Source organism: Botryllus schlosseri, chromosome 6 (genome assembly GCF_051294905.1).
Source record: "Botryllus schlosseri isolate E-star chromosome 6, Bs_hap1, whole genome shotgun sequence".
In the NCBI taxonomy this organism is placed as follows: Eukaryota; Metazoa; Chordata; class Ascidiacea; order Stolidobranchia; family Styelidae; genus Botryllus; species Botryllus schlosseri.
In genome coordinates this window covers 26,230,639-26,257,553 of record NC_137241.1, presented here as the reverse complement: position 1 = coordinate 26,257,553, position 26,915 = coordinate 26,230,639, and the positions used below count along the sequence as shown (strand labels likewise).

At 41.1% G+C, this 26,915-nt stretch overlaps 4 protein-coding genes across 5 annotated transcripts in view; 2 read left to right on the top strand and 2 right to left on the bottom strand.

The window, feature by feature from the left end:
• Positions 1 to 1,675: 1,675 nt before the first annotated feature.
• On the bottom strand, positions 1,676 to 9,093 carry LOC145441847 (methionine aminopeptidase-like). The gene is made up of 3 exons (XM_080319799.1): positions 8,860 to 9,093; positions 8,650 to 8,802; positions 1,676 to 7,849 (listed from the first exon to the last, which is right to left on the bottom strand). Exons 1-3 carry the CDS (start codon positions 9,091 to 9,093, stop codon positions 7,199 to 7,201), a joined length of 1,038 nt encoding a protein of 345 aa, XP_080175925.1. The 3' UTR covers positions 1,676 to 7,198.
• LOC145441846 (uncharacterized) lies at positions 8,904 to 14,314 on the bottom strand. Its single transcript, XM_080319798.1, has one exon. It carries the CDS (start codon positions 14,192 to 14,194, stop codon positions 10,436 to 10,438), a length of 3,759 nt encoding a protein of 1,252 aa, XP_080175924.1. The 5' UTR covers positions 14,195 to 14,314; the 3' UTR covers positions 8,904 to 10,435.
• A 1,714-nt stretch (positions 14,315 to 16,028) lies between these two features.
• On the top strand, positions 16,029 to 18,857 carry LOC145441845 (beta-1,4-glucuronyltransferase 1-like). Its single transcript, XM_080319797.1, has 4 exons — positions 16,029 to 16,934; positions 17,415 to 17,571; positions 17,886 to 18,026; positions 18,379 to 18,857. The coding sequence occupies exons 1-4, from the start codon at positions 16,069 to 16,071 to the stop codon at positions 18,496 to 18,498; spliced, it is 1,284 nt and encodes a 427-aa protein (XP_080175923.1). The 5' UTR covers positions 16,029 to 16,068; the 3' UTR covers positions 18,499 to 18,857.
• A 3,856-nt stretch (positions 18,858 to 22,713) lies between these two features.
• LOC145440478 (uncharacterized) overlaps positions 22,714 to 26,915 on the top strand; it is a 28,951-nt gene continuing 24,749 nt past the window's right edge. The window contains exons 1-3 of one of the 2 annotated variants that reach the window (XM_080318092.1): positions 22,714 to 22,952; positions 23,629 to 23,790; positions 26,150 to 26,850. In XM_080318092.1, the coding sequence (XP_080174218.1) occupies positions 22,922 to 22,952; positions 23,629 to 23,790; positions 26,150 to 26,850 (894 nt within the window). In that variant the 5' untranslated portion in view covers positions 22,714 to 22,921. The remainder of the gene's footprint in view (positions 22,953 to 23,628; positions 23,791 to 26,149; positions 26,851 to 26,915) is intronic. The other variant, XM_080318091.1, reaches the window with a different exon arrangement.

The window sequence follows — 26,915 nt, the reverse complement described above, 5'->3', positions numbered from 1 at the left end:
TGAAATTCGGACATTGTGCAAAGTCGGTCGATACGTTGGATATAGTACATAAGTTGATCTCCTGTAACCAACCTTCGGAATGCGTCGCTTTCGGATATTTTCGAAAAGTTTTTGATGATGTATCTGTTTAGAGATTGTACAATTCCCATCGCTCGGTGTTTGATGGCTAAATCCTTCATGGAGAGACAAGTATCCAGTTGAATATCACTATTTTTATACGCATGTGCCTTTTTCCTTTCGGTGACATGACAAATACACTGTCTGCATGATGTCACGTGGTCGTCCGTCAATACAGTTTTTTGGAATTCTGATTGAGAAAATGTTTCGACCGGAAACTCCTGGATCAATGCACATGCACAGGTAGACTTGCTATTCACAAATGCTTTGTCTTGATGAGTCATCCAAATTTTCACGATATTCCACATGACTTTTGCTTTTTTGGAAGAGTTTGTTAAGCCCTGCAATAATGCTTTCAGCGTTTCAGTGCCAAGTTTATGTAAATTGCCGATGTTAAGAAGATCCTTCTGAATATATGAAAGGCATTTTGATTCCAGTGGGTGCAGCTCGTACAGCGTCGCGAGATTGATCCAGTCCACACAGGTTTCGGGTTGAAGGTTCTCCATCATAAATTCCGCACACAAATCGACTGCTCCGATTAGAAGCCATCTGTGCGACAACGCTAATATGTTTTCCACATCACCGTGCGATCTTAGGTCCACTTTTCCAGTATACATATACTCAATGCACTGTTCGACGGCGTTCGTATCGTCATCCACCAAGCAATATCCCTGTTCCGACTCTCTCATACCTTTAGATAGCAACCCCTGAAAATACTCTGAGGAACTGTCAAGGACTACCCGGTGCACAGGAAATGATTTTTCAGCTGTTTTAATTTCGAAGTCACAGAATAACTCATTTTTTCGTCTTTCGTTCATATTGCAACCTGTTTTCACAACGTCCATAGTTGTCCCCCTAACAGTCCACCTACTTTCTCAGTGGTTCACTCGGCGTGTGCGCCGCTGATCACACACGGCTGTTGGTTGAACGGGCATATTTGGATAAGTAACATACAACTATAAGATGTACAATCTAGGTAAACATAAGGGCGGCAAATTACAAGCGAATGAAGCGTCACAATGCACGCGTCACCACGAGGTAAATTTACTTTTCTTGTTAGTGCACGGGCGATGGGTGTTAATTTCTTCCCTAAAGAGCAACAACAATCCCCAAGTGTAATTTTGGGAAAAACCATAGGCTGATATGTTTTTTCGTTATTCAGCCTCATCTCAATTGTTGTAGGCTACTTTCTCCGAGTGTGTCGAATATGCACATGCACATTGCACAAGGCCCAAGTGTAAGGAAGAAAATTGCTGTCTTGATTAGTTTTTCATGTTATCGTAATCGTAATATCGCTTTTCAAAAGCAATCGGAATCACAAAAGATTACATAGATGTAGCCATCGGTCCACGTCTGCATCTGTCCGTATAGCATCGACGGCCATTTATTGGGTCATTGGTTTGTTTGTTTTATTCATGGTGTTTGTCGACTACTGTGGTCATTTACACCAGGCCGATATTCTTTTATATTTTCCGTGACTGCCGACTTATAGCAAGGCCCACCTCTAGGCTTTTGTAAGACACCGCTGACGCGGATGAGGGGGCGAGGAGGAGGGTCATTGGTACAAGGGGATTTAGCCTTACCAGCGGAAGTGGATCACTTTTGGCGATAGTAGACATTCGGACACACCTTTGTCGGCATCCGCAGAAATTTTCCAGTGTCATAATAGCAAAATCTTCAAAATTACGAGTTCTTCTTTGACTTGTTTTGGATTACGGATAAGGATAATGCCAGGTTATATCGGGTTAGGGTTGTGGTTAGGGATCAGATTTAGGGTTAGGGTCAGGCTGGCTTGTATATATATGTGAGGTTATGGGTATATAGCTTGGAATATTTCGTGTAACTTGCTATCATGACGCTAGCTATATTGCTACTCGCTATTTTGAACTATAGAACAGTGGTTCTTGACCTTTCATGCCCGGTGCCACCTTTCAGAAACATTTCCGGTAATCCGCCGTTACCCGTATTAGTAAGGGCCGTAGTCAAGGCGATGAGCGATACGGTGAAGTTGTATCGGATATTATATTAGCGCATTGTGCGGTTACCCAGGCAGATGAAAATGTCATGGCATGGTCCCCTCCCCGTATTAAGGTCCGTAGTCAAGGCGAAGAGCGATACGGCGAAATTGTATCGAATACACCATCAACGCCACGCGAAGGAAACGATTATGAAAGAAATACATTTGCATGGAATTTAGAGGATAATAGAGGCAACACAAAAGAACTTAAGCGATGTAAAAGTAACTCTATCATGTTTAAAAGTAAATATCAATATAATGTTTAAAACGCGGCAACTATATTTCTTGTCTTTTGACAAAAAAGCTTCAAAGGTGGTTGGCAATAACAGGATGTAATGCTCAAAAGTCACCGTGCACTTTTTCCAGATTCGAACACTCCCCGTAATTCAATATTACGATACCTACATTTCCAAACGTGTGGTGAGATAAAGCAGTGGTATGTTCGACAGTTGCAACACCAATGGGTTGCGGTTCGCGCCCGACCAACGTCGACTCCTAAATTCGTACGTGTGTGTTGGAGGTTTATCTATAGGCTCCCCACGCCATGTGACCCCGGTGTATAGAATGACCAATGTAGTCACAACTAGGGATTATGTGAACATGAGGTTCACGTTCGCGTGTTCAAGTTCACGTTCGCGTTCTGTGTGAGAGCATCAGAAATTTAGAGGTTCACGTTCAGAAACGAACCTTGGTAGGTTCTGCACAGTGACCCTTTTTCATATATTACAATTTTCACTTCATTATAACACCGTTGGTTGAAATTTATTGCGTTTCAACTGCGGGTCACTCTATGCATGGCGCTGACAGCATAAAAAAAATCAACACTAAACAAACATGTACCTTGACAATCTCAAATATTTTACTTGCTTTGTTACACAAGTTTGTTGCAATAGTGACTCTCAGCTGTGAGCTTGACCCGCAATCACACAAAGCCAAGAGCGAAATACACTACATGTAGGTAAGGGGTCACCAACCTTTTTGCAACCAAGAGCTACTTCTTGGGTACTGCAAGGATTCAAGGTATTTGGTCCTGGGTGTAGAAGTATAGCTAACCAAAGTATGATAGGTTTAGCTGGCTGACTACTTAACCTGGAATCCTGTATCCTGGTGAGATCTTCTTAAAACGCCGATATTACACATGACATACGAATATATTTCAGACTTTGATACCAGCAGAGGTGGTCGGTAACGAAGTACTTCTACTTTTTCGAAGTACTCAAGTAGTTTTCCTCTACTTCTGGTACTTATTCAAGTAGATCTTTTTTTCGCTACTTCTACATCTACTTCGGAATATTTTGTGAACTACTTACTTACTTTTCGCTATTTTCAGTTTGTCATGTAGAAGTAGTTTAATCCCTCAAAAATAAAGATAGCTCAAGGAATTTCGGGGCTGTTTTACGTAGTACAAACATCTAATTTTAATAAAAGTCATATTATATGTATTAACGAAAGTATCGCTGAATATAATTTACACACCGGGTTTGAAATTTGAAACTATCGTTTCGCAATCTAGCAATAACCTATTATACCTAGCAGCCCACGACGTGTCTTAACTGGAAAAGTGGAGTTTGACTTTTTTTCTAACGTTAGACCTGTTTAAGCAGACCACCGTTGAAACTTTCTGGACAAAAGACATGAAATACATTTTCCGCTTTTTAGAAGTAGTATTTGTATTTTTCTTTCAATTACGAGTATTAAACGTCGAGTTCTAATTGTTGTTTCGGTTCTTTTGTCTGGAAAACATACATGTTGAAGTATAAAAGCAAGTGTAGTAATGCCTTATATTTGCCGAAAATAAAGCTGTACACTATATGGCATTTTTACGATCTGCCGTATTTTTAATTAACATATACTAATCGCGCAAAGTGTTAAAGCCGTATCCGACACAACTTCTCCGTATTGCTCTTCGACTGAACTAGGGGCATTATAGGCTAATATGGGGGAGGGCGCCATGCCATGATATTCTCTAAAACGGGGTGTTTGAGTAAACAAAGAATTAGTATCACATTTACATATCAATGGTATCATTTACATCCCATGATTTGGACGACTGCTCATTCTGGCGAAAATTGACACCTCCTTTGGATGCATCAATATGAATCAAGCTCTCTACACCTTTCGCGTAGCTCCATTTGCAGCTTTTGACAGTCAATGCGAACGAATTATGATCGTTTTCACAACTACTTACTTACTTGAGCAGATTTAAAGTCGGTCAATTCTACTTCTACTTCAAGTAGTTTTAAGTTGCTTATGGAAAAAGTACTTCTACTCGTGCTTTTCGTCACTACTTCTACTTCTACTTGGGTAGCTTTCTTGACTATTTTGACCACCTCTGGATACCAGTAGGTTTAGCAAATGAGTCCGGCTGATCCTTTCGAATCAGGGTTTTATACTAGAGGCAATTTACTGTAGGACAGGTTGTCTCTCTGTTGCCAGAGTACGGCACTATAATATACGAGATATATATTTCATGGTTGGACGATAACAGGGATCGCCGGCACTGTCCCTTCATTTGAAAAGGAAACTTAGTTAGTTAAATTAAGTGGAAAAGTCATCAATTACACAGCCATGAAACCACAACATCAAATTAGAATGTTGAGTCCCATAAGAATACGGAAAGGGTCATACATCAGGTAGGCTATCTCCACCGTCCCTAATAGAAGGCACTTGAATAGGCACATTTAAGAGTCTAGGCAAAATATTCAACGACCCTTGTAGTGACTAAACAAAATTACACAGAATATCCAAACGATTTGACAAGGAATTAGGCCTAAAATTCATTATACAAAAGCATAACGCATGGACAAGGTTTTCTACAGCATTTCTAATGACACAACAACTACCACTAACACACACAAAATCAATACAATTTCTTGCCAAAAATGCTAGAAATAACACAATATATCCCATTGGTGGCACAACAGCCCACCAAGGGAGGATATCTAACTTCAAACAGCAGTCCTGGCCACTAATATGTACAAGTGTGGCCAGCTAAAATTGTACAAAATACCTCTGTGTCGGTATTAAGCACAACTCAAGTGGTAAGCCACATACCCTTGGTCTGCTAATATGTACAAGTGGCAATTAAAAAGGTACTTAGGCGCACATCTGCTAGTGAATAGCTGAGGGACATCTGCATGCTGTGGCATGACCAAGGCAGATTTCTTATGAGGTCTGGCATGTCTGACTCGTCTTTCCGGGTGTAGTAAACTGCGTAATATCTGTTTGGATTCCCGTGCTGGTCTGGCTTGCACAGACTTCGGGGAATTGGAGGAGTTCGCCTTTGGAACCCGGCAGTGGCACCGATCAGACGCGTATGCCGTGTGGCACCTTTAAACGCCGTGTAGCGTGGACTCTGTCCCAGTAGACTTCCGAAAGCGACGAATACCGCTGACCGCTGTTCATATAGCTCAGTGCGCTGACCAGTGTCAGCCGATTATATTCGGGTTCATTTCAAGATTAATATAGGCCTACTGTTCAAGTGTAGAAATCGAATACGTATGAATAAAGCAGTGGAGCGAATCCGCGTAATTTTCTCCTGCATAAATGCTAGTCAACTCGGTTCGGTTTATTAGCAATGTTTATCTGTTCAATACAACACAAAGATTCTGATACAATGAAAAGATAGGAAGGTGGCGAAACGACTTGGAATAGTCTTTGGAATCAGACACCCACCTTCACCTAGACGACGTAAAGAGGAGGCATGCACTGCAAATTGAACAGTGAACAGAACACTCTCTCGGCGGAGAGAGGGATGAAGGTTTATCTGATGGGCTCGTGCTCCAGTGCGTTGCTGTTCTGGCGGCGTTTTTACAATAGAAAGGACCAGAGAATGGAAAATACAAGGAAGCGAATGAACATAGTGAGGAAAGAGTATAAAGAAAGGCAGGGTTGTAACCAAGTCACAAAGTCAATCTCACTTTCATAGTTTTGACTCGATTCATTTTCAACTCACCCCCGAGTCCAAGTCATAGAGCAGAGGGTCGAGTCCGAGTCATGGTATTATGACTCGAGTCCGAGTCTAAGTCAATGTGTTGACTGCTCAGTTTCCAGTTTAAAATCTTTTTAAACCCTCTTTTTATAACTCTGTCTGGTGATATTGAGTGGTTCGCATTTATAATATACTATAATTTTCTCACTTTTAGCAGTTTCTGGTCGAATTTTCAAGTACTAGTACCAATAGATGAAATCCCAATATGGTGGTTACTTATTCGTCGAAATTATAATGAAATGTCGGTCTTGGCCGTCTGCGTCTCGAGTCATATGACTTGGTTCGAGTCATGCGCAATGACTCGAGTCCAAGTCGAGTCAATACACAGATTGACTCGAGTCGAGTCATCTCCGTATTTTGAGAAAATGACTCGAGTCATCAGAAAATCGTGACTCGAGTTGAGTCATTACAACCCTGAAGAAAGGCAGCCGACAGATCATGACCGCACACTGTTGCATCCTATTTCCGGCCGAGGTCGATATTAGATTGATAAAACCCTACTTTGTCGTTTCGACACCCTCCTACATCACTAGATCGCATTGTACATTGTGTGTCTTGAGGGAATGAAAATAACACTAGGAACCGCTATAGTTACGATTACAGTCTGCCAGCCTCGAGAGTCAACGCACAAACACCGTCTCCGTCAGGGATATCTAGAACTCTAGATATCCCTGGTCTCCGTTTGCACTCGTCCTTCGTCTCACTCAAAATAAACTACACATAAGCTGCGCTTCCGGTCCCAGAGTGACACATATTCTGCACTAATATTAGTCCAGTCACCGTTTTGTTGTTTCAGCAATAGATTTAGCCGTTCAAAGCACAAGATTGCTATACGGTACTGTTATAAGATGATATCGAAATGATTTCCATAAATTTACCTTAGATTTACAAATTGTTATAGCAGAGAAAGAAGAAAATCATGTGTGGATTCTGGCGTCGCCATGTACATTGTACATCCAATCTCTTATCATTGTGACAAGAAGCATGTCTTATTCACCACTCAGTCCCAGACATAATACGCAGAACCAAACGAGTCCGTCTTATCAAGAATGCCCAGATCGCCTACAGATGTCTCATTTTGTAAGTATGTCTCTGCCCGTATCAGTAACAAGAACAGTGTGCTCAGCCTGAGCTGAAAGGAGGTTGTCTTTCGACAAGGCTGTCCAACCGTCCGTAGCAATTTCGACATTAGTTTTACCTTCCATCAAAATCGGCTCAATTGTAAAAATCATACCGGGTTCCATTTTTCGTCTGTCACCCAGCACGGTAAAAGAATGGTATACGTTCGGAGGCATATGAAACGATTCACCGATTCCGTGACCGACAAATCTTCTACAAATTTTGAAACCATTTGTGACGGCGTACGGTTCTATTGCGCTTGCAATCTCCGTAAATCTGGCACCAGGTTTGCAAGCCAGTACACCCTTCAACAATGCACTTTGCGTTATAGAAATAAGGTGTTGGGCCTTCTCGTCGACTTCGCCGACCGGAAATGTATCGGACGTGTCTCCGTGACAGCCCATATAGTACACAGTCACGTCAATGTTGATTATGTCACCGCATTGCAGTATTGTGTCATCCGGTATCCCGTGACATACAACGTTGTTAACGGAAGTGCAGCAAGACTTTGGGAAGCCTTTGTAAAGAAGTGTCGACGGATAAGCTCCGCATCGCACGATCTCGTCATGAATGCAGCTATCGATCTCGTCAGTAGAAATACCTGGCTATTAACGGGATAGATTAACCAGGGGAATACAGAGTGGTCAGTAACGAACCATTTCTACTTTTTTGGAGTACTGAAGTAGGCTTTGACATCTTGCACTACTCGCTCAAGTGGTTGTTATCAGACTACTACTTTCAATTATTCTTTGGAAATACTACATACTTTTTACCATCCGGATTTCGAATAGTGTGAAATAGCTCCTGTATCACGGCAACTAACTATATTTTAGATTATTCTACCAATTTATAATGTCATTTTGATTATTCTTATTGAAATAAACCCGAATATTTCCCGCTGCCACTCGTCACCAACTAGTGGAGAATTCAAAAGAACTTTGTACATCAACAGCCATATCACCAACCACCCCAGACTAATTGCCAAGTGTCCGAACCCTCAACCAAATATTTACTTCTTGAAATTACTTGTGTGGGTAATTTACCGACCCTTCAATTTTAGTCCCACTTGAAGTAGTTTTGATGCATCTTGGTAACGCTACTTATAATGAAGTAGATACCACATAGCTAGGTAGCGTGGAATAGGACCAAGCTACTTATGAAAAATCTTTTAGTTCCTCTTAGAATACGGTGACTTTTTGAGGAAAATGGCTTCTGGCAATAATGTTTTCACATTTTCAACTGTATCCAAATTATTGAATTTCGTAACCTAGCCAAATTCATCAACTACGACTCAAAAACTGCAGTGACTTGACATCAGTTGTAACTCGGAGGCAGTGTCTTGGATCCAAAACGAAACGTTGAGTATCATAAATACAAATTGAATTATGTTCTGTTGATTGCATACCTCAACCAATCCTTTGGCAAATTGCAGAATATAGCTAGCAAGGCTACACGACGCTCGCATCCTCCCAATAACATCCTCACTGTGAATCGCAATCGCACTTCTTGAAGATTGTTTTTGCAACTTTCCGGTAACATAACCAGGCTTCACTATGTGCTAAAATTTGAAGAAATCACAAGTCTCCAAACATGAATACAACAATCTGCTTCCTACCTCTGGGACTTCCTTACGTTTTGACACAATGCCAGGACGGACAATTTGATAAGATCGTATGTGACGAATTGATCTTTTATTGTAGAAAAATAATGAACTTATCTGGGGAAGGTATACTTCAACCAGACGTCTCTTACAAAGCTGACAAGTAGGATTTATACTATACATTCTAATATGATACAATGACAACTCTAAAAGAGTGGAAATACAGTTATTGGTACAGTATATGTGCATTGTGCATGTAAGACGTACGTACTAACATACAGACATCTGAAATCTTCGTGCAACAAGTGGAGAATAAAGAACAGACAGTAGGTAACGAGAGGCTGCAAATTACATACAGCCATATGATAGATATACGTACGATAAATTCTGACAAGACAAAGCTCGCTATCATCCAGATTTACAAGGGAAAAATAAGTATTGCTGGTCGCAGGATAAATTATTTCATTGGTACGGGTGAATGTGGTTTCGGCAAATAAGCGTGGTCAATTTCCTGGTCTGTATACAGATAAACCATAGTGTATATACAAACCCAAGTACTGTGATATGATGTGACCGGGTCATAACCAATCGAAGCACACCAAACGTAAGGTAAAAAAAAACTGCTTGAAGAACGACAAACAAATGTGTGATTTAAGATTGGTCGTTGTCATTAAATTTCCCAGAAATATATGGCACATTCATTTATGAATAAGACACTACAGAAATACATTTCAAATAATATGAAATCGAACACCTACAGATGACAAAACCTTTTTATCTTTGTAAACAAAAGGGATACCATAGTATCTGACATCATTCCTTGCAGCAACCAAGCACGATACTGAATTACAAGCACATGGTACTAACTGTGACCCATCACAAGCAACACAATTACGGAAAACAACCAACCACCATATTTTTTCGAAACGTACAGTGCACACGAAAATCAATGGAATGATTTACAAAGATCACAGATATTGACAGCTCTTAGGACCAGCTTGGTTCGGAACATTTTTCAATAAAGTTTAGAAGAAACAAAAATCTGGAAAGAAAACCTTACACAATCAATCAAGTATGATACAATCTCATATTTCCGAGATTTGGAGTTTCAAGCGTCTTATCTTCGATAATATCCAACTGGCAAAATATGTCATATAAATGTATGTAGCCTATTGAAGCATGCAACGGCGTAACCTTTTCCATCTGTACCGAGACATTTGAATCTGTTATATGTTCAAGTAGTGTTTCTTCACCATTTTTCTAGTGCGGGCCCCTAAATTATTTGGTTGGTTGCGTGGACCCACTAACCGCTAAATTTGGGAAGCTGATGACTTAAAAAAATGACCATCTCCGTTGCTATAACCTGTTGCGAGAGTTGAAAGCAACACAAAATAAGGACGTAAATCAAAATAAGGACAGATGTTACAAAGGGGAATGTAGTTTCATAGTGGTAATTTCAACATTGACCTTTCACAGACCCCTTTAATACTAGTCCTCAGCATGAGAGGGGTCCATAAACCACAGGTTAAGAACCCTTGTATCCAGCGACACACCGAAACATCTTCCAAGAGATATTTCCTGAATTCCCTCTCTAATTATTGTCTTCACAGTAGGCGCCATCAGCCAGCACCAACTTGAATATCTTATCGTACAACACGTCGTATTTCTCCCCCAAGACTTTCTTCACCTTCTCTTCGCTATGTCTAATCTCTTCGTTTTCGTCTTCGTGCATCACCTGTATCAGTCGGTACGCTTCCGTAAAATCCTCTGTGCCCAACTCGTGTTCCAGTTCTTCGCGAATCACTTCGTTTCGAGAGAAAACGCTTTCCGTATCGGACACGTCAGAAGTGTTCGTGTCCGATTGAGACACGTCCGAGTCCCAACCGTCATCTTCTTCATCATCGGTAGACGTGGTGCTGTTTAGAAGAGCACTTTTTAGATTCTCCATTAGACTCACAGTGTCATCATCTTCGAAAGTAGAGTCATCATCTTCAGAACTATGTTCCTCCGTGACGTCTCTGATCATCTGACTGTGTTTTGGCTCACCAGAACCACCCTTGTGTTCATTCGTATCGCTTTTACGATCGGAAGACTCCGAATCATCAGAAAACAGATCCAATTCGGGCACTTCTGAATTTCTACGTTGCACCGGACGCGCTACCTTGTCCTTGGAGTCCTGAATCTTGGTCAAATCTGGCACCGATACGCTTCTTAGCAGATTTGGATTAGGGGAATCAAAGTGGCCTAGAGTTAGTTTCATTAACATCTCGTCGTTAGCGGTGGTGTACATGGTTTTTGGAGTTTTTTTCGCGCTGAGATCGAGCGATCGCGACAACTCTGGTGATACGGATCGATGCAAAGCAGGTAAGCTAGTTTCAGTATTTTGAACGGGCTTTGATACTGAGTTTGATTTCATGGCATCCGAAACAAGACTTTCTTTAGACACGGTGGTATCGCTAGACTCCTCGACTTTTGGCACAGGCGGAATTAAATCAGATGCACTAACTTTCTCAGAAGTGTCTGAAGTGCTCTTTTCAGACTGAGTACTCGATTGAACCACGGGTTGACTTGCATGATCCTGGTTGTTTTTACTAGGCGACGATTCCAACTTAAAACTTTCCTTGTTAGCATTATCGTCAGGACTGTCTCCGTTACGGATTACAAACGTTCCTTTGCTTTTAGCCACCGGGTTTGCGAATTTAGCCGCGAGTCCGACAGGCTTGGGTGGCGATGTGGCCGGCACAATTTCTGGAGTGCTTTTACTGGTCGAAGCAGACTTATCTCCGACTATGACAGTGCCTTTTTTCGGTGGAGTAGATGATTGATCGTTACACGCAGGTGAGTCACCACTTTTGCCGAACGCTTCCTGTTTCATCTGAGACTTTTTCGGCGATCCGATCACTGGTAGCGGCCGTGGCTGTGCAGATTTCGGCTTTGACACCTCTTTCATCTGCGGCATCACGATATTGGCAGGTTTTTCAAGATCTATACTGTCATCTACATTTGCAAGTGACAAGGACGGATCACACAAGCTAAGTAAGTTGAGTTTGTTTACAACGGTATTGCTAGGTACAGCCCATTTTTTTACTGAATCATCTTCAACGGTTTCGTCAACTTTATCCACTTGTGATTCCATTCTTTGCAATGGCAACGCAGCTAGTCTTGCTTCAATATTACCTCTGCCAGATTCAGCTTTTTCAATTGAAGAGTCGGGTTTCTCTTTGATATCTTGCCAAGCGTTACGGACTACCGGCTTATCAACAGGGTGTTGTTCATCCGGTTGTTCCGTCAAAAATTTCTCATTCAAGCGTTTCAAAATATTTTTTCGAACCTCCGGCTTTGGCTTAACTGGACTTTCCATGGGTGTTTCGCTATTCAGAATCGGACTCGTGGGCTTGGGCTCTTTAGGAGCACCAATAGCGTTCAGAGCTTGAGTAATTCCAATAGGAGGAGGTCCGACTGTCACTTCAGCTGCGATTTGCACCCGTGCTCTGTTCATTTTTACATCCACTTCATTTTCGGAATGATTGTCGATTCCGTTCCACATTTCTCTCTGCCACTGCAACGCCTTGACCTTCGCCACGTCGCGTTCATTCTTCTGTTCCAACACGGAATGATTGCGATTTCCGCGATGTCTCTCTCGTACCGCTCTCCTTTCGTTAAAATTTTGAATCCTGATTTGTTGTAACCGTTTCAAATAATCATCTTCGTCTTTGTTTCTGCCTTTCGGTTCGGGAAAAGCCGGGTTTTGTTTGTTCTCAGGCCGACGTACGTCGCCGAAAATAATTCTGCCGTCTCCATCACCATTTCTGCTGATGTATCTACCAGCAGCTAACGCTTTATCAGCGGCCATTTTAGCATCAATTTTGTGACCGATAGCCTCCATCGCAGCCCGCTGAGCCTGATTTCTATCATTCCAAGCCTCTTTTACAGCCTCGTTTTTTGCAGGAGGATTTTCCGCGATTCCTTTAACTTGATAACCGTCTCTCTCCCTCAATTTGGCGAGATACTGATGGTATTTTTCGTACTTGGGTGCTGCAGGTTGACTGGGAGCTGACGAAGGTCGCGGTTGTTTCGCTTGGCGGTTCGAAGGTTCTTTTTTCTCGAATAAGTCACTGGAACGTTTTAAATTAATCTGCAAAGCACGGTCTCTGTCTCGTCTCATTTGCTGCTGACGAGCTTTATCCGCTTGCAAGTTTTGCAATTTTACCAAATCTTCCTTTCTCTTTTTTTCAAGTTCTTCTTTTCTTTTTTTTAATTCGTCCACTTTCGCTTTCATTTTTTTCTCTTTTTCCTGCTCGGAAGCCATTTTCTTTTTTTGTTCAACCAATTTACGGTATCGCGCGGCTGCACTTGACGGCCGAGGTTGCCCAACAGGTCGACCATAAGCAACGGCCATTTGTTTGGAACGAGCGTCATTCGGACTGCGGGACAATCTCTGATCTCGTTTTACTTGTGATGCCGCAGATGATGGGCGAGAATACGCGGGCTTTGGTTTACGGTGTCTGTGTAAAACCGTGTGGCTAAATTCTTCTTCATGCTGCTCGGGTGTTAAAAACTTGATCGTATGTTTCTTGATAAATGGCTGTCGCAAGATAGAGTTCACAGATGGTCTATCACGCGGATTCCTGCGAAATAACTGCGACACCAGTCCACGGAGTTCGTAAGAGTATCGTGTCGAAACAGGGGGATATGAGCCGCGTATGATCTTCACCACAAGATTCTTCATGTTTCCAGCTTCAAATGCATGCTTTAAGGTGAGAACTTCATACAAAACACACCCCAAAGACCATATATCGCTTTTATTATTGTACGGTTTATTTTCACATATCTCCGGACTCAAGTAGTAGGGAGTGCCGATACAAGTCCTGGCCAATTCGCAAGTATTATTGAGCACACGCGCTATTCCAAAATCTCCAAGTTTGATGGCTCCTGATTTTGTCAAGAATATATTGGATGTTTTTAGATCCCTATGAAGGATCTTACGATCGTGAACGTGCTTCAAGGCGAGACATATTTGGACAAACCATTCTAGAACCGTTGTTTCAGAAAACAGACTCCCTTTTTGAGAATTAATTTGAGCGTACAAATCTCCAGCTTCGCAGTATTCCATCACAATGTAAAGACATCCGTTTTCCTCGAATGACTCCACATAATGGACAATGTTCGGATGCTGCATTTTAGAGAGCACAGATACCTCTTTGCGTGCTTCCTGTCGCTCCTTTGCCTGCATTTTTGATATCGATATTTCTTTTATAACATAATGAACTCCGTCTTCTTTCCTCTTTACAAGAACGGCCTTTCCGAAGGATCCCTCGCCAATATTTTTCACTTTAGTGTACTTCTCCATCTTGTACACTACTTCATGTATCTCGAGTTACTGTCAAATAAGAAGAAAAACAATGATTTAAGCTCTAGTTATACAGATGCTAACTCTTTCATTATCAAATCCCATCGTAACGTTGATTAAAGCTTTGGGTAAAGACTGTATTTGAAATGGACTGACTAGGCTAAGGAAGTTAAATAAATCACAACACAAAACTTTCAGACCAATTCACTGAGTCACTGAGTAAAAATTCGAATATCTAATCTGTTCTATTGTTTATTTTAGTACATTTTCCCTTCCGCCTTGAAAACAATATTCCGTATTTATTTGTTAACTAATAGCACCAGTTTGACTCGACCTGAAAATATGATTACCATGCTGAAATCCAATCAGGCTGTGGTAAACTAAACATCACCCTCACTATAGCCCGGTCCTAATCAGTAATCCATCGAATTCCTTATTACTTAATAAATTACTTGACAGGACTTGACTCGGTAAAGCGAAACTGCGATTTGTATACATTCACTTTGGAAACGTTCACGAAACCACGCACTTTTGACATGGTTCGGTGATTATACATCTTTTCTGCATATTATTTGTATTTTCTGTGAAATTATTCAGAAATCACAAGATGCTTCTTGTTCTTGGGAGCGAAAAGGATGAAAAATAGCATATTTTTTATAACCCTTTACACAGTCTTTAAAAGGGTGTACTTCGCTTTCTGACCTTGGGCGGTTATCTACTATCAAATCCAGTTCAGTTCAGTTTAATTAATAATTTATCATTTCAAAACACCACAAGATTACAATGGCACGAAAATTTGGGAGGTGTCGAAACGGCATGGTATAGTATTTCAATCAAACGCTCATGTACATCAATAAAGTATAAAAACATGCAAATAATTAGCGTGCGCATTTAATGAAAGTAAGTAACAGAAGAAAAATTAGAAAGGACAAGCGAATAATAATGAAGTTGCATTATAGAGCTGGCAAGTCGTGGGATACGTTGGTAAGCGAAACCGACATGTCATATCGTGGTCCGGCAATCTCAATCGCAGTCCACTATATACCCATAGTTAACCACACCACCGTCCTAGTTTTCTGTTAATCCCATGCGGTACCCCATGAAATAACATAATCAGACCCATAACCCTATCTTATATATACCACGAACTTTTCCTTAACCGAAACACAAGTCTGTCTGACCCCGTAACTTTAACCCTATCATAAACTATCCTAAATCCTTACCTATGCCATACCTAACCATACGCCCAACCCTCGACCACGTACCTAATCACTTTATGTAGGACAAGCGAGGTGGTCAGTAACGATAGTACTCCTACTTGCACTTCTTCAAGGGGTTATGATTTTAGACTACTTCTACTTGACAGTTTTCAGTTTAGACAAATCTACGTATACGTACTTTTTTATTTACTTACCAATCGCTACTTTTACTATATTACTGCTATTGCTACTCGAGTAGACATTTACAGCGATACTTTTACTTGAGTACCGACAATAACTACTTTGCCCACCTCCGTTTAGGACAGGGGTGTCACATATTCGACCCGCGAAATAATACAGAGGAGCCTATCAAAATCAAAAAATGAGATTGAACTTTTTGCTTAGATACTTCCTCTTGAATAATCTCTTTAACGGTGGGTTCTAAATTCCCCACTTCCCGCTTAAACTATCGGGTGTTGTAATCTTTATAGCTAAATGGTGACTGTAAAAATGAATAGCTCCTATATGACATCAATTTTCTTGAAAACAGCACATGTCCACAGAAATAACTTTTACTTCACCGTAAGAATGTAGCCTCAGGCTAAATATTATATTCGAGCAAAGGTTTTATTGCTACCTTGCCAGTGAACAAGATTCAGCGAAAGGTATGGAGCTATGCGGAAATTTGCATCAAGCGCTTTTTGCGTCATCTTGGCTTTGCTGATTAATTCCTGGTCGTCGGTTTGGCGGTACGGAACGGAGCGCGCATCTGAATCTAGATTAGGTAAACTATTAGACAAATATCTGCACGACAGCTTCCAATGGAATAGTGAATATATCGTGGCGAAAAACGTGTTCCGGCGGAACGCCGACGAGTCGTATGAAGATGTAACTTTAGTGACTCAGTGCTCAGTGAACAATCTTCACTACTTGATACACATGGCAGGAAGATGGAGAGGACCCGTGTCAGTCGCAGTATTAACGCCAGGAGATGATTGCGTCAAAGCCCTGCTAGGGTCATACTGGTTGAAGAAATGCTTCCCTGATGTATTCGATCAGGTGTCTTTCCATTTCGTATACCCGTTTGATCATACACCAACTCGCTCGTCCTCACTCACCGCTTTACAGCTGCTGCAGCATCCTACTCGAGGACATAACAATTTCTGTACCAACGCCATAAAAGTATTGAGGGAATTCCATGGTGGAAATAACTACGAATTGAATGGGATCGAGTATCCACATAACACACTCAGAAACATTGCGCTGGAATGGGTCGAAACGAAATATGTTATTGTATTGGATGTGGATACATTTCCTTCGGATGGCGTTCGGGATAATTTTCTTAACTTTACCTCTTCAAGTCACTTTGCTAACCTACCGAGTAGCGCAAGAAACGTTTATATCATCCCAGCTTTTGAAGCGAAAGCAGAAAATCCGCGACAGCTTCCGCTCAAGAAGTCCGAGCTCGTCAAGTATTTCAAACGCAGTTATGTCAGACCCTTTCATGCCGAGACATGCCGTAAATGCCACGAAGCGGAAAAGTAAGTGGACCGAATTCCGGGTAGGCCTATTTGGCGATGAAACGTGAGCATGAGCGGTAGGGTGCTTTAACTAGTGTTGGACAACTGGAAAACTTCATGTTTTCCAAATTTGTATAAGAGCTATAGGCCTGTAGCTTAATATTTTCTCCAAAGAATATTACAACAATTAGAATTACTGAATTGGTAAAAACTTGAAATTGAATTAAATTAAGAATTAGAAGAAATGCAACGAAAATGCAGTACCGTCCATATCGAATCAGAGTTCACGCTCATAAGCATGGGAATGGCAAATGTCTGTACACTGAGTTTGACTCTTTCGCACTGTGCAGTTCTCATGCATCATTTCAGGAAACCCAGAAATTGGATTAGCGTAGAAACAATTATCAAATTAAATTAGAATTATTAACATTTTGCTCTAATTATAGCCTAATTAGACAACAGCCTCTTGGCATCTTTTCTTTAGTGTGATTTTTTCCACAGTATCGGCGAATGGTTATCGATTCCAGAAAGTGAAGAATTAGCTGTTGCTTACGAAGTTGCCTGGGAACAATCTTTTGAACCGTTTTTCATCAGCGAACGTGGCGTAGTACGTTATGATGAACGCTTCAAGCAGTATGGATTTGACCGCATCAGTCAGGTCAGTCTGGTTTAATATAAAGCATGTAGTATTAACTAGTGTACTATGAATAAGCATGCTGTTGGGTCTGTAAAGTGTATTTTGAACTGAGTAGCCTGCAGGCCACACAGTCATACCATAATCTAGATTACACAAGATAGATTGTATGTATGGTGTATGTATACAGTATGCAGTATAAGCAAGGCAGATCCCATTTCACAGCCCACCCATCTACACTTTTGGTCGCAGGAGTATTCTGCGTTTTCAGTATACCTTTGGAGAGTGGATCAGATCAGTTTTAATGAAAGTTCCTGAAATATTTTCTCCTATTTCAGTGTTGCGAGCTTCACGTCGCCGGCTACCGCTTCTATGTTTTGAATAACGCATTCGTTTGTCACGATGGGTTCAAGAGACGAAAAACTTTTCATTCAACAAAAGATCTTGAAAACAGAAAGAATCTCAGGATATACACGGAAGTAAGTTCAATAAATACAATAAACAATAAAATAGTTGCAGGGTTTGCTTATCAGTAGGTCGCGAGTGACACAAATTCAACACTGTCTGTATCAAGTCAGGAAAGCTGAAAATCTTTAAATCTATTGGACTGTTCCCTGTTGTAATAGTATTGATAGCGACTTGTGACGCTGAGAAGCGCGTGAACTGAAATAGTATATCAGTATACCCTCCACTACAACAATAGGCCTAGGCTAATTATTAATTTTCACGTCTCTACCAAACAACATGTCCATTGTCCAATTGTCCACGAAACTGATCGATATCGTGGTGTGATTGAATTATTTTTGAAAAATTGTAATTGTTTGTTTGCAGGAGTTCATACCGGAGCTATCACGGAAGTACCCCGAGTCGACGCGGTCTTGCGCAAATTATGGAGTGCGAATCGGTCACGCCAAGTCAAGGTTTCTCCCTCGTCTCGATCAACGAAAATAAATCAGATCGGTTATTTTGTCGTTTGAAATAGCATCGTTATACCAGCGTGGAATTCAAAATATTCCGGCGATTGCCGAAAGAAACTGGTTCATAGTATTTTTATACATGATATGCCACGCGTGGTCATTTCACATACGCTCAGATTGCTCATGCTCAGTGCTCAGTGCTCACTTGCTAAGGGACCGACGCGCGGCCAGGCATCTTGAAGGGCGAATTCACAAGGAATGTAACAATGTTCCTTATGGTTGAGTAAAAAGGCCAATTGATCATTATGATACAGCTCATATTTAGCTTCATGCGTTACATATGCAATAATATATATCGTTCCATGGTGTCACGAGCCATAGAAATATTCACAATAGAGGACATTGCGCATGCACACGTACAACGTGAGGCTTACATTCATATAGGCAGCCGCATTCGGGGGTATTTAGGCGAAACGACTCTTTACTTATAGATAGAGTAATTCAGCCCGCTAACCAGTGTATTTCCGCGGTTGCCTTTCTATATTCGACCGTGATGTTGAGATGGAATATGTAGGCCAATATTCACTTCAACTCACTTTAATTTCGAACGTACCGATATCTCCCTAATTCACAATAGGCATACTTGTATCATTACCGGCCTCTGAATGTTGTATTATTAGACCAAGCATGCACTATGAATACAGAACTTTACATCAGCTCGCAATCATAATACAGAGCAATTGTCGATCCACCCTCAGAGAATGGGTGCGTAAGCGACTCAATCACTACATTGTTCATTTTACTACATCAACTATCCAGACTTGTGTTGGGGATCATGTTGCCTTAGCTGGCCGTTATAAAAGCATCATCTAGCGTTATTCAAGATATTGAACCTTTTGATTTCTCGTCATTCAGGTGTGTCGTCCGTCACGCTGTTTTGATACCTCTGTTCGTGCCTGACGTTGGCATCCAGAGCGGGCATAAGCTTCCGGCTTACAGTAGCGAGCTTTCTCATAGTCTTCATATCCAAATTATCGGGTGTGAATTCAAGGCGCATTGTAGTTTTCTTTATTAAACTCCAAGACCAACGCAGCTTCGAAGGCGGTACTCAGGTTTATAATTCCGAACCATATGTATATTTCAAAATAATATGTGAATAACTCCGCCCGGACTTCAGTTATGATTATGCGGTATAAGAAAGTGTATCAAGTATTTTCATAAAAGTATTGGATATCAAGGCCGAAAACATCCGATACGACAAGGATAGAACGATTCCCGATATGTCAGGCGTTCTTTTAATACGTATAGTCGATGCGAGGTCTATATCACTGTATGTATATATGCAGGCTGATTTGAATCACAGTTTCAATAACGTAAGCAGAAATAAATTGTGCGTGAGCATTCCTATATGTGTTTGATGTCTATAGTAGTGTTGTTTTACTGGTGTGCAAGATGGGGTGAACAGAAAATTTTGAGAATTTTTTTTATTAATTTTTATATAATGAAGAGAATTTTTTTTCCTGTAGCAATGCGGCTACTGGTTGGAAATGAATCAAATTTAGTGTGTAGGCTTAAATTAAGTAACCTAAGAATTTAGCCAGTACAATTTGGGAAAAAAGTCATTTTTAAACACCCCTAATGTAGTGGGCAGGGACCAGCGAGGCGCTTTATTAGTAGGCAAATGAAAATTTAGCAGCCAGCAAACCGATATTCGGCAGTCAGGCCGATGCGATGACTTTTTTCTATTTAGTCATCACATCACATCAATATTAGCCAGTCTTCAGGATTACCGGACCACGACCTAACATCGACCTCGCCCTCCGCCACATGTCACCTAATTTTGTCGCTTGCGTCTTAAATAAGAGGCATGCACACTGAATGAAAAGTAATGCAGAGAATATATGCTGAATATATTCTCTGCATTACTTTTCATTCAGTGTGCATGCCTCTTATTTACTTCGCCTAGGCGAAGGTGGGTGACTGATCTTAAAGGCTACTCCAAGTTGTTTCGACACCTTCCTATCTTTACATTGTATCGCAGTCTTGTGATGTTTTTAAACGATGAAAATATTAATAAACCCGATTGATGATGATGCTCATGCTCACGTTGACGGTAACGCCGAAAAGGGTGAATGAGTCAGAGCTGCAACTTTAAAAGGTGTAGCCTACCACTCCAAATAAGGTTGAAGAGCACTTTGGTCACTAAACGCATTGCCACTATTTGGATATTACAGTGCTTTTCAACCTGTGTGACGGTTCGCACCTGTGCGAATGAAAGAATTGCAGTGCGAATGACGAAGGTGGTGCAAATGGTGTGACTGTAAATCCCGGATGAGTGCGAATGAAAATCGTGAATAATAATTGTTAATTTTTCTGACCTGGAATTATTCAAATAAACTTAAATTCAATGGCAGTGTAACTTTTGTTGTTGCGACGCATATTTAAAAACTTGTTTAACTTACGACGCACCACTAATCGTAGCTCTCACAAGCCGTGTGAATTAATATATTCGCCCTATAATTATTACGAAACCAAAAGCCTGGTTTGGAAGCTTGGGTAGCGGCAGACATACAGTATATCAGCCCGTCTGAGCCTGCGAGAGGCTGGGAAAATGACGTCAAATTGACTTTCTGCTTTCTTTCGCTAAACAATCATCATACTTTCGTAATAACTGTTCGATTAGTGCGAGGCACGCGGATAATAGTAAATACCATCATTACAGACTCACATTTGCAAGTTACTGTAACGCAAATTTTTACCCCATCAAGGTTTATTAAAGTATGGACCGCAATGGGTTTAATTTTGAGTCGACACGGGGCCAAAGCTAGCTGTTAATATGTATGTGATATTTGTTGAATTTATTACAAAAAATCCTGCGATCGATTTTACAAATCCAAGGTCACAGTGTTGGGAACTGTAGCCAATCAGCGAGACACGCAGAAAATATGGCTTTATCACAACAATTCATGATAGGATTTGTCCGACTGGTTTTTCTGGAAAACAGGTTCGAAGCTGTTGGGATGAACTAGTGTAGGGACTAGCAATGTGCAACGAGCGAGTTCAGGTCTATGAGACTCATTCATTTCGAGGAGGCCAACCGCTTCTGCGTCGGGTCACATGAAGACGTAAAGTTTTGGCCAACAAACCGCTGATAAAATGCGAAGCAAAAACATAAGCGCCGAAAAAACCTTGCCAAAAATGACCGATGCTGGCTGGCCAAGCCATTCAATATGGACACGCTCCATCGTCAGCACGCGGAATAGACCCGTTCTTGCAATCTTGAGCAGACAGAAGTACAACTGCGACACGTAGAAGAATTTAATTCACCCTAATTTAAAATTTGAAATCGCGTGCGTCAGACATATTTTATAGAGCTGTGTTGGATACAATTGTGGTGTGCGCGTTCTGTATGTCATACATGTCCGCACAATCGTAGCATATACTACTGAAATATTAAAAATGAATTCCTTTTCATGGGTGCGGCTCGGGTCGCGAGATGCCACAAAAACTCAAAACACAAAAATTTTGGTCGTAGTCTAAAAATCTGCTTTTACGTTATTAAACTGTATGAATTATCAAGTTAGATTGCGCTGAAGAGCAGAACACACAGTATAGTGAGTTTATTTGCTTTTCCCACATACTCGCGAGACAGAAAATGGGAAATCGAAAAAAAAGTAGGAGCAACGTATCATAAGGTAGCGAGCTCTAATGTGCTTATACTCTCCTTGATCGTTTGGACGTTATTTTCCAAGACATTAGGCAAAAGCCTCAACACAAATACGTGGGTTTTTCACTTTCGACATGCTGGAGCCTCCTAGACCTTTTCGTCAGCTCTCAAAATCGATTTCTTCCATGAAGCATTTTTCACTCGCGAAAAATACGTTGCATTTTAGATGGGAGTGCAGAACAGATTTTAAGACCGTACCATCCAAGCACTAGTAGACGTTCTTGTACAAAACCCAACAACCTGTTTGGATGAGAAGGGTTTTAGTGAAATAGATGAAATCAAAACGAGCGAAAATAGTAGCCTTTTTAATGAGACACTTGATATAGCTTTAAGAGCCAATTTGTTGCACATATGAACAAATAAATGTTGTATTTTCATCTTCTTTTTGTATAACTATTTTCGGTTAGTTTGTGTGAATGAAATTTATTTTTACAAAAAAAGTGCGAATGAAGCTCAGAAAGGTTGAAAAGCACTGGGATATTATATAGAAGACACGCAGAAGCGACCAGACACGTGATCAATATGATCATTCAGGATTATTTGCGTGCAGTTCCGACGCCATTCATAATTACTCCTGTAATCAATGGCTATCCTACTATCTGTTCGTGACTACCTGTGCCTTTTGGTTTTAGTTTGCTATTTTAACTCACTTTACTTCATTCGACGACAACGTGGATCTGGGTTTCGCTATGTCGCAAGAAAAGGGCGTACAATAGACAGCTGAAGGACAATGACAACGCACAAAGATATTGACCCCCGGGGTAAGTGGGATCGGATATTACAGACAAATTTAATTAGATAGGTATGAATGGACGCAATGATTCGAGTGTTGATTCTGATGTTTTCAGCCAATTAGTTAGAGATTAGAGTAGCCTACTGAAATTTTACGCTCCATGTCACCTAAGAGTTACTTCATCGACGAGAATTACAGTCACGATACTATTTCCCTCGTGGAAGGCTGCAACCTCGATCGGCCGTGTCGCAGGCACTCGAGACATGTAGTACAAAGCTACGCACGTTGGTGGGAATGACTACAGCATTGTTACATGAAATATATATTGTTGGTGGCGACTGATGTGTACTACGGCCCCTCGTCGTCATCCTGGTCCGTAACGGATTTTCGCTGGTGTGACAAATAAATGATTGCTTGATTGATATATATTGTCAAATAATTTCTGTTCGAACAAACGATACATATTTGTCTGCCATAGACGTGAGTGATAATCGGCTATAATCGACTCGACTCGATGCCTAATACTAGATTCAGAATCGAATCATTCAGGTACTCGATCTTGCCATTGCCACCCAAATTATAGGGTGAATCGAGTGCTATTCAAATCGCAAAAATATTTCGACTTCAACAATGTGTGATTTCAACACTAGAGAGAAATAAAAAATGATGGTCAATGCACACTGCACAGTATCTTTGCTTCCAAGGGTTTTTATTGAATGACAACGACACGGGGGTTGATCATCTTGGAAAGTCGACGTTTGCGGACGCAATCGCGGACAGTCTCCATCATGTCGAGACGCCAATTACAATCGGTCTCTACGGGAGATGGGGAAGCGGAAAGTCATTTCTCCTAAGGCATATAGAAAGTAAGAGTTGCTATTTGTGTCACCAACTATTCGACGCAACAATAATACCACCACTACTGGGCGAAATGACGCGGTGGATAAAAATACAGTGGTTGAACTTTCGCTGACATCATATCGTAAATTATGACGGATCAGTAAACTAATCCACCGCCAATCGCCGTGTGCGCAATGTTCCCTATAATTTATGCAGAGTCTGCGCACACTCACCAACTTACCGCGCAGACCCTTGGACAACAGTGCGTAACGACTAAAAAAAGATCACCACTTCGGACTTGTCAGCACTGCGCATTTGCGCACGCGCGCAGCTTAGAGGGAACATTGGCCATGCTCAATAATGATCGGTGCTGATTGTGCGCGACCCTGTCGCCAACTGCCTATTTCAAGGAGATCAGCGTTTGGTGTGGGCTGCCTTTTAACCGACAATCCAGCAGCGCTGTATGTGCGCAAACTTTTGCCGAAGAAGGCCTGATGCTGCTACGCTATTTATGATTAGATTGTCTTGCGATAGAGCTGTCGATGTGTTTTGTTGAAGAATAAAGTCCAGGCCGACTTATTGACGACTCTCTATAGAGCAGTGATTCTAGGGTTGCATTTAAGACAAACGGTGTTTTAAAACACTTTGTTTGAAACATGTTTTAAACGGTGTATTAAACAAATGCCATTTTGTAAAAAAACAAAATTGTATTTCAAATGCTGTATAATTATGCCATAGTTGTGTAAATACGTCCGAAAAACCATGCCGTATGAGCCTACGGACGCACCCATAATAGCCGACGTATGCGACGTGGGGTGGCTGGAATCCTCGAAATCGTCGTCGGTTCAACAGTTTTAGCACGCAGATGTAGATCATTGGTACGGAATGGGTGTTGATGATGATGAACAACGACAGTAAAAATGCTGCATAACGATGTAGTCCTGGTTAAAAATATTTTTAGTCTGTTTATCACAGTCCTTTTCGTCGAAGGATCCATATTTACCCTACATTTTCAAGTGTCAAGGCTAATCCAATGACGTCCCAATTAAATATTCGTTACGTTAGGACTAAAAATCGAACAAAAAACAGCAACAATAAAAAACATTTTTTGAACAAGGGCCTTGTTTTTAGCAGGTTTGTTTTAAATTGATTTTCGTTTTAAATGCAGCCATAAGTGGTTCCCAGCCTTTTTGGATGTCGGAGCCGCATTTCAAACTTCATAGTACGTATGGAGCCGCATGAAAACGCTCGAGTAGATACTTTTAACGACAATATAAAAAAGGAACTAGCCTACCTCTGGATGTCACCATCCATCTAATTCAAAAGCATGCATATAGAATTCTATATATTCTATATCGGTTACTTTAGTATTGATAGACTCGGATTGGCGAGTTCTATGCATTGAAATAACCTGAAAATGCATATCATTCCCACAACATAATATTATGTCGTTATGTGATAGCACTTCATACATTCCAGCACTTAATTCACAAGTTTGTGGGAAATTATGCGCTGTTATTGCAATTTATACTTGACTGTGAGCCGTTGATTTGGTGTTTGGAAAATTGTGTCGAAATGTAATCTTCCCAGAGACGATCTATAAAGGTCTATGACCAGCAGAACTCAAGATATCCTTGTCTGACGGGCATTGATTCATGCGTTTGACGCTAGTCTGAAAGAATTCTCTTTCCCTGTTTTCAGAAGCGGTGGGGAATCACCGCTACGGAGGGAACGCGACGTCTCGCATTGATAGTAGAGGTCGACCGATATTGATTTTTACAGGCCGATACCGATACCGATATATCGGCACACTCACAGGCCGATAACCGATATCATAGGCCGATATTATTATGGCAGGAGCAAAGAACAATTTCACCAAAAATATTACATATTAGGCAAGATGGCACTTGTTCATGCCACAGAAAGTTGAACAACAAACGAGAAAGCTGATATTGAAAAGAATTATTGCTTAATTGTGCACATTCGTTGAAAATTGGCATAACCCAAAAAACAAAACATGATGCAGAATTGCAGATCAGTACAGAAAAGGTAGATTGTAATGCAGGAAGCATAGTTTTTCTGCATGCTCACCCAGTTAAATTCGTCCTGCAAGTGTAAATCTGTCATATATAACTCTTTACGTCGTCGATTTCTTGAGATTGAGAAGACGGAGCATTGAATTTTCCAATAGTTTTGAATTTTTTTAAAATATAAAATATCGGCCGCAATATCGGCCTTCATACGCCGATATCGATAATCGGGAAAGCTCTAAATATCGGCCTCGATAATCGGCCATTTCGATAATCGGTCGACCTCTAATTGATAGACGATCCTGCGTGCCATAAAATTATATGATCATACTTCAAACCACATGATGTGTTTCAGATATCCTCAAGCGATTTCAAAAACAACAAGAAATCAATGACAAGAAAAAGAAAGGCCAAATGGAAAGAGAATTTCGATGGAAACATGTATGCCGAGCTATATGCTGGGGACTGACAATTTTATTCATTTTCTCCATGCTGTTCGTGACTGTTTTGCTTGCTGTAAAGCCATGGCTTATCACGGAATGGCTAGGAATGAAGTTACCAGATCCTGAAAAAGTGGAAAACTCGAATGTTACCGCACCAAATGCCCCTGCTGTGAATCCAGAGGAGGAAAATCTACTCATCTTGAAGCGATTAAGGATATTTGGACTTGTGCTGGTACCTATTGAGCTTGTGCTGGTATTTTTCGTTGGCTGTTTCGGTAAGCGTTGGCTGTCTGTGGGCTATTACGGTAGCTGTGCGTTGTTAACGTACGGGGCTTTCACCAAACTGCTTCTACGAAACACTGACACTAACATCGTTGAAGATCCGGGTGAATCTCCAGCGACAGTGCTTAAACACATTAAGCACGGCGACAAAAGGCTTGCGATGTCGGTTTCTGAGGCGTCAAATCTCCCACGGAAATATATATTTGTCGATTTCAAAGCCTGGGAATACGCTGGGAGCGATACCTTGTGGGCGGCAATAGTCACAAAAATCGCTGACGCAGTGGAACAAGAATTTGGGATGATTACGGCACGACTGTTCCGAATGCTAAAGGTAACCAGGTTCTAGAGCAGCGACGCAATGATAGTTTATCCGAGTACATAGCAATTTTTCGCAGT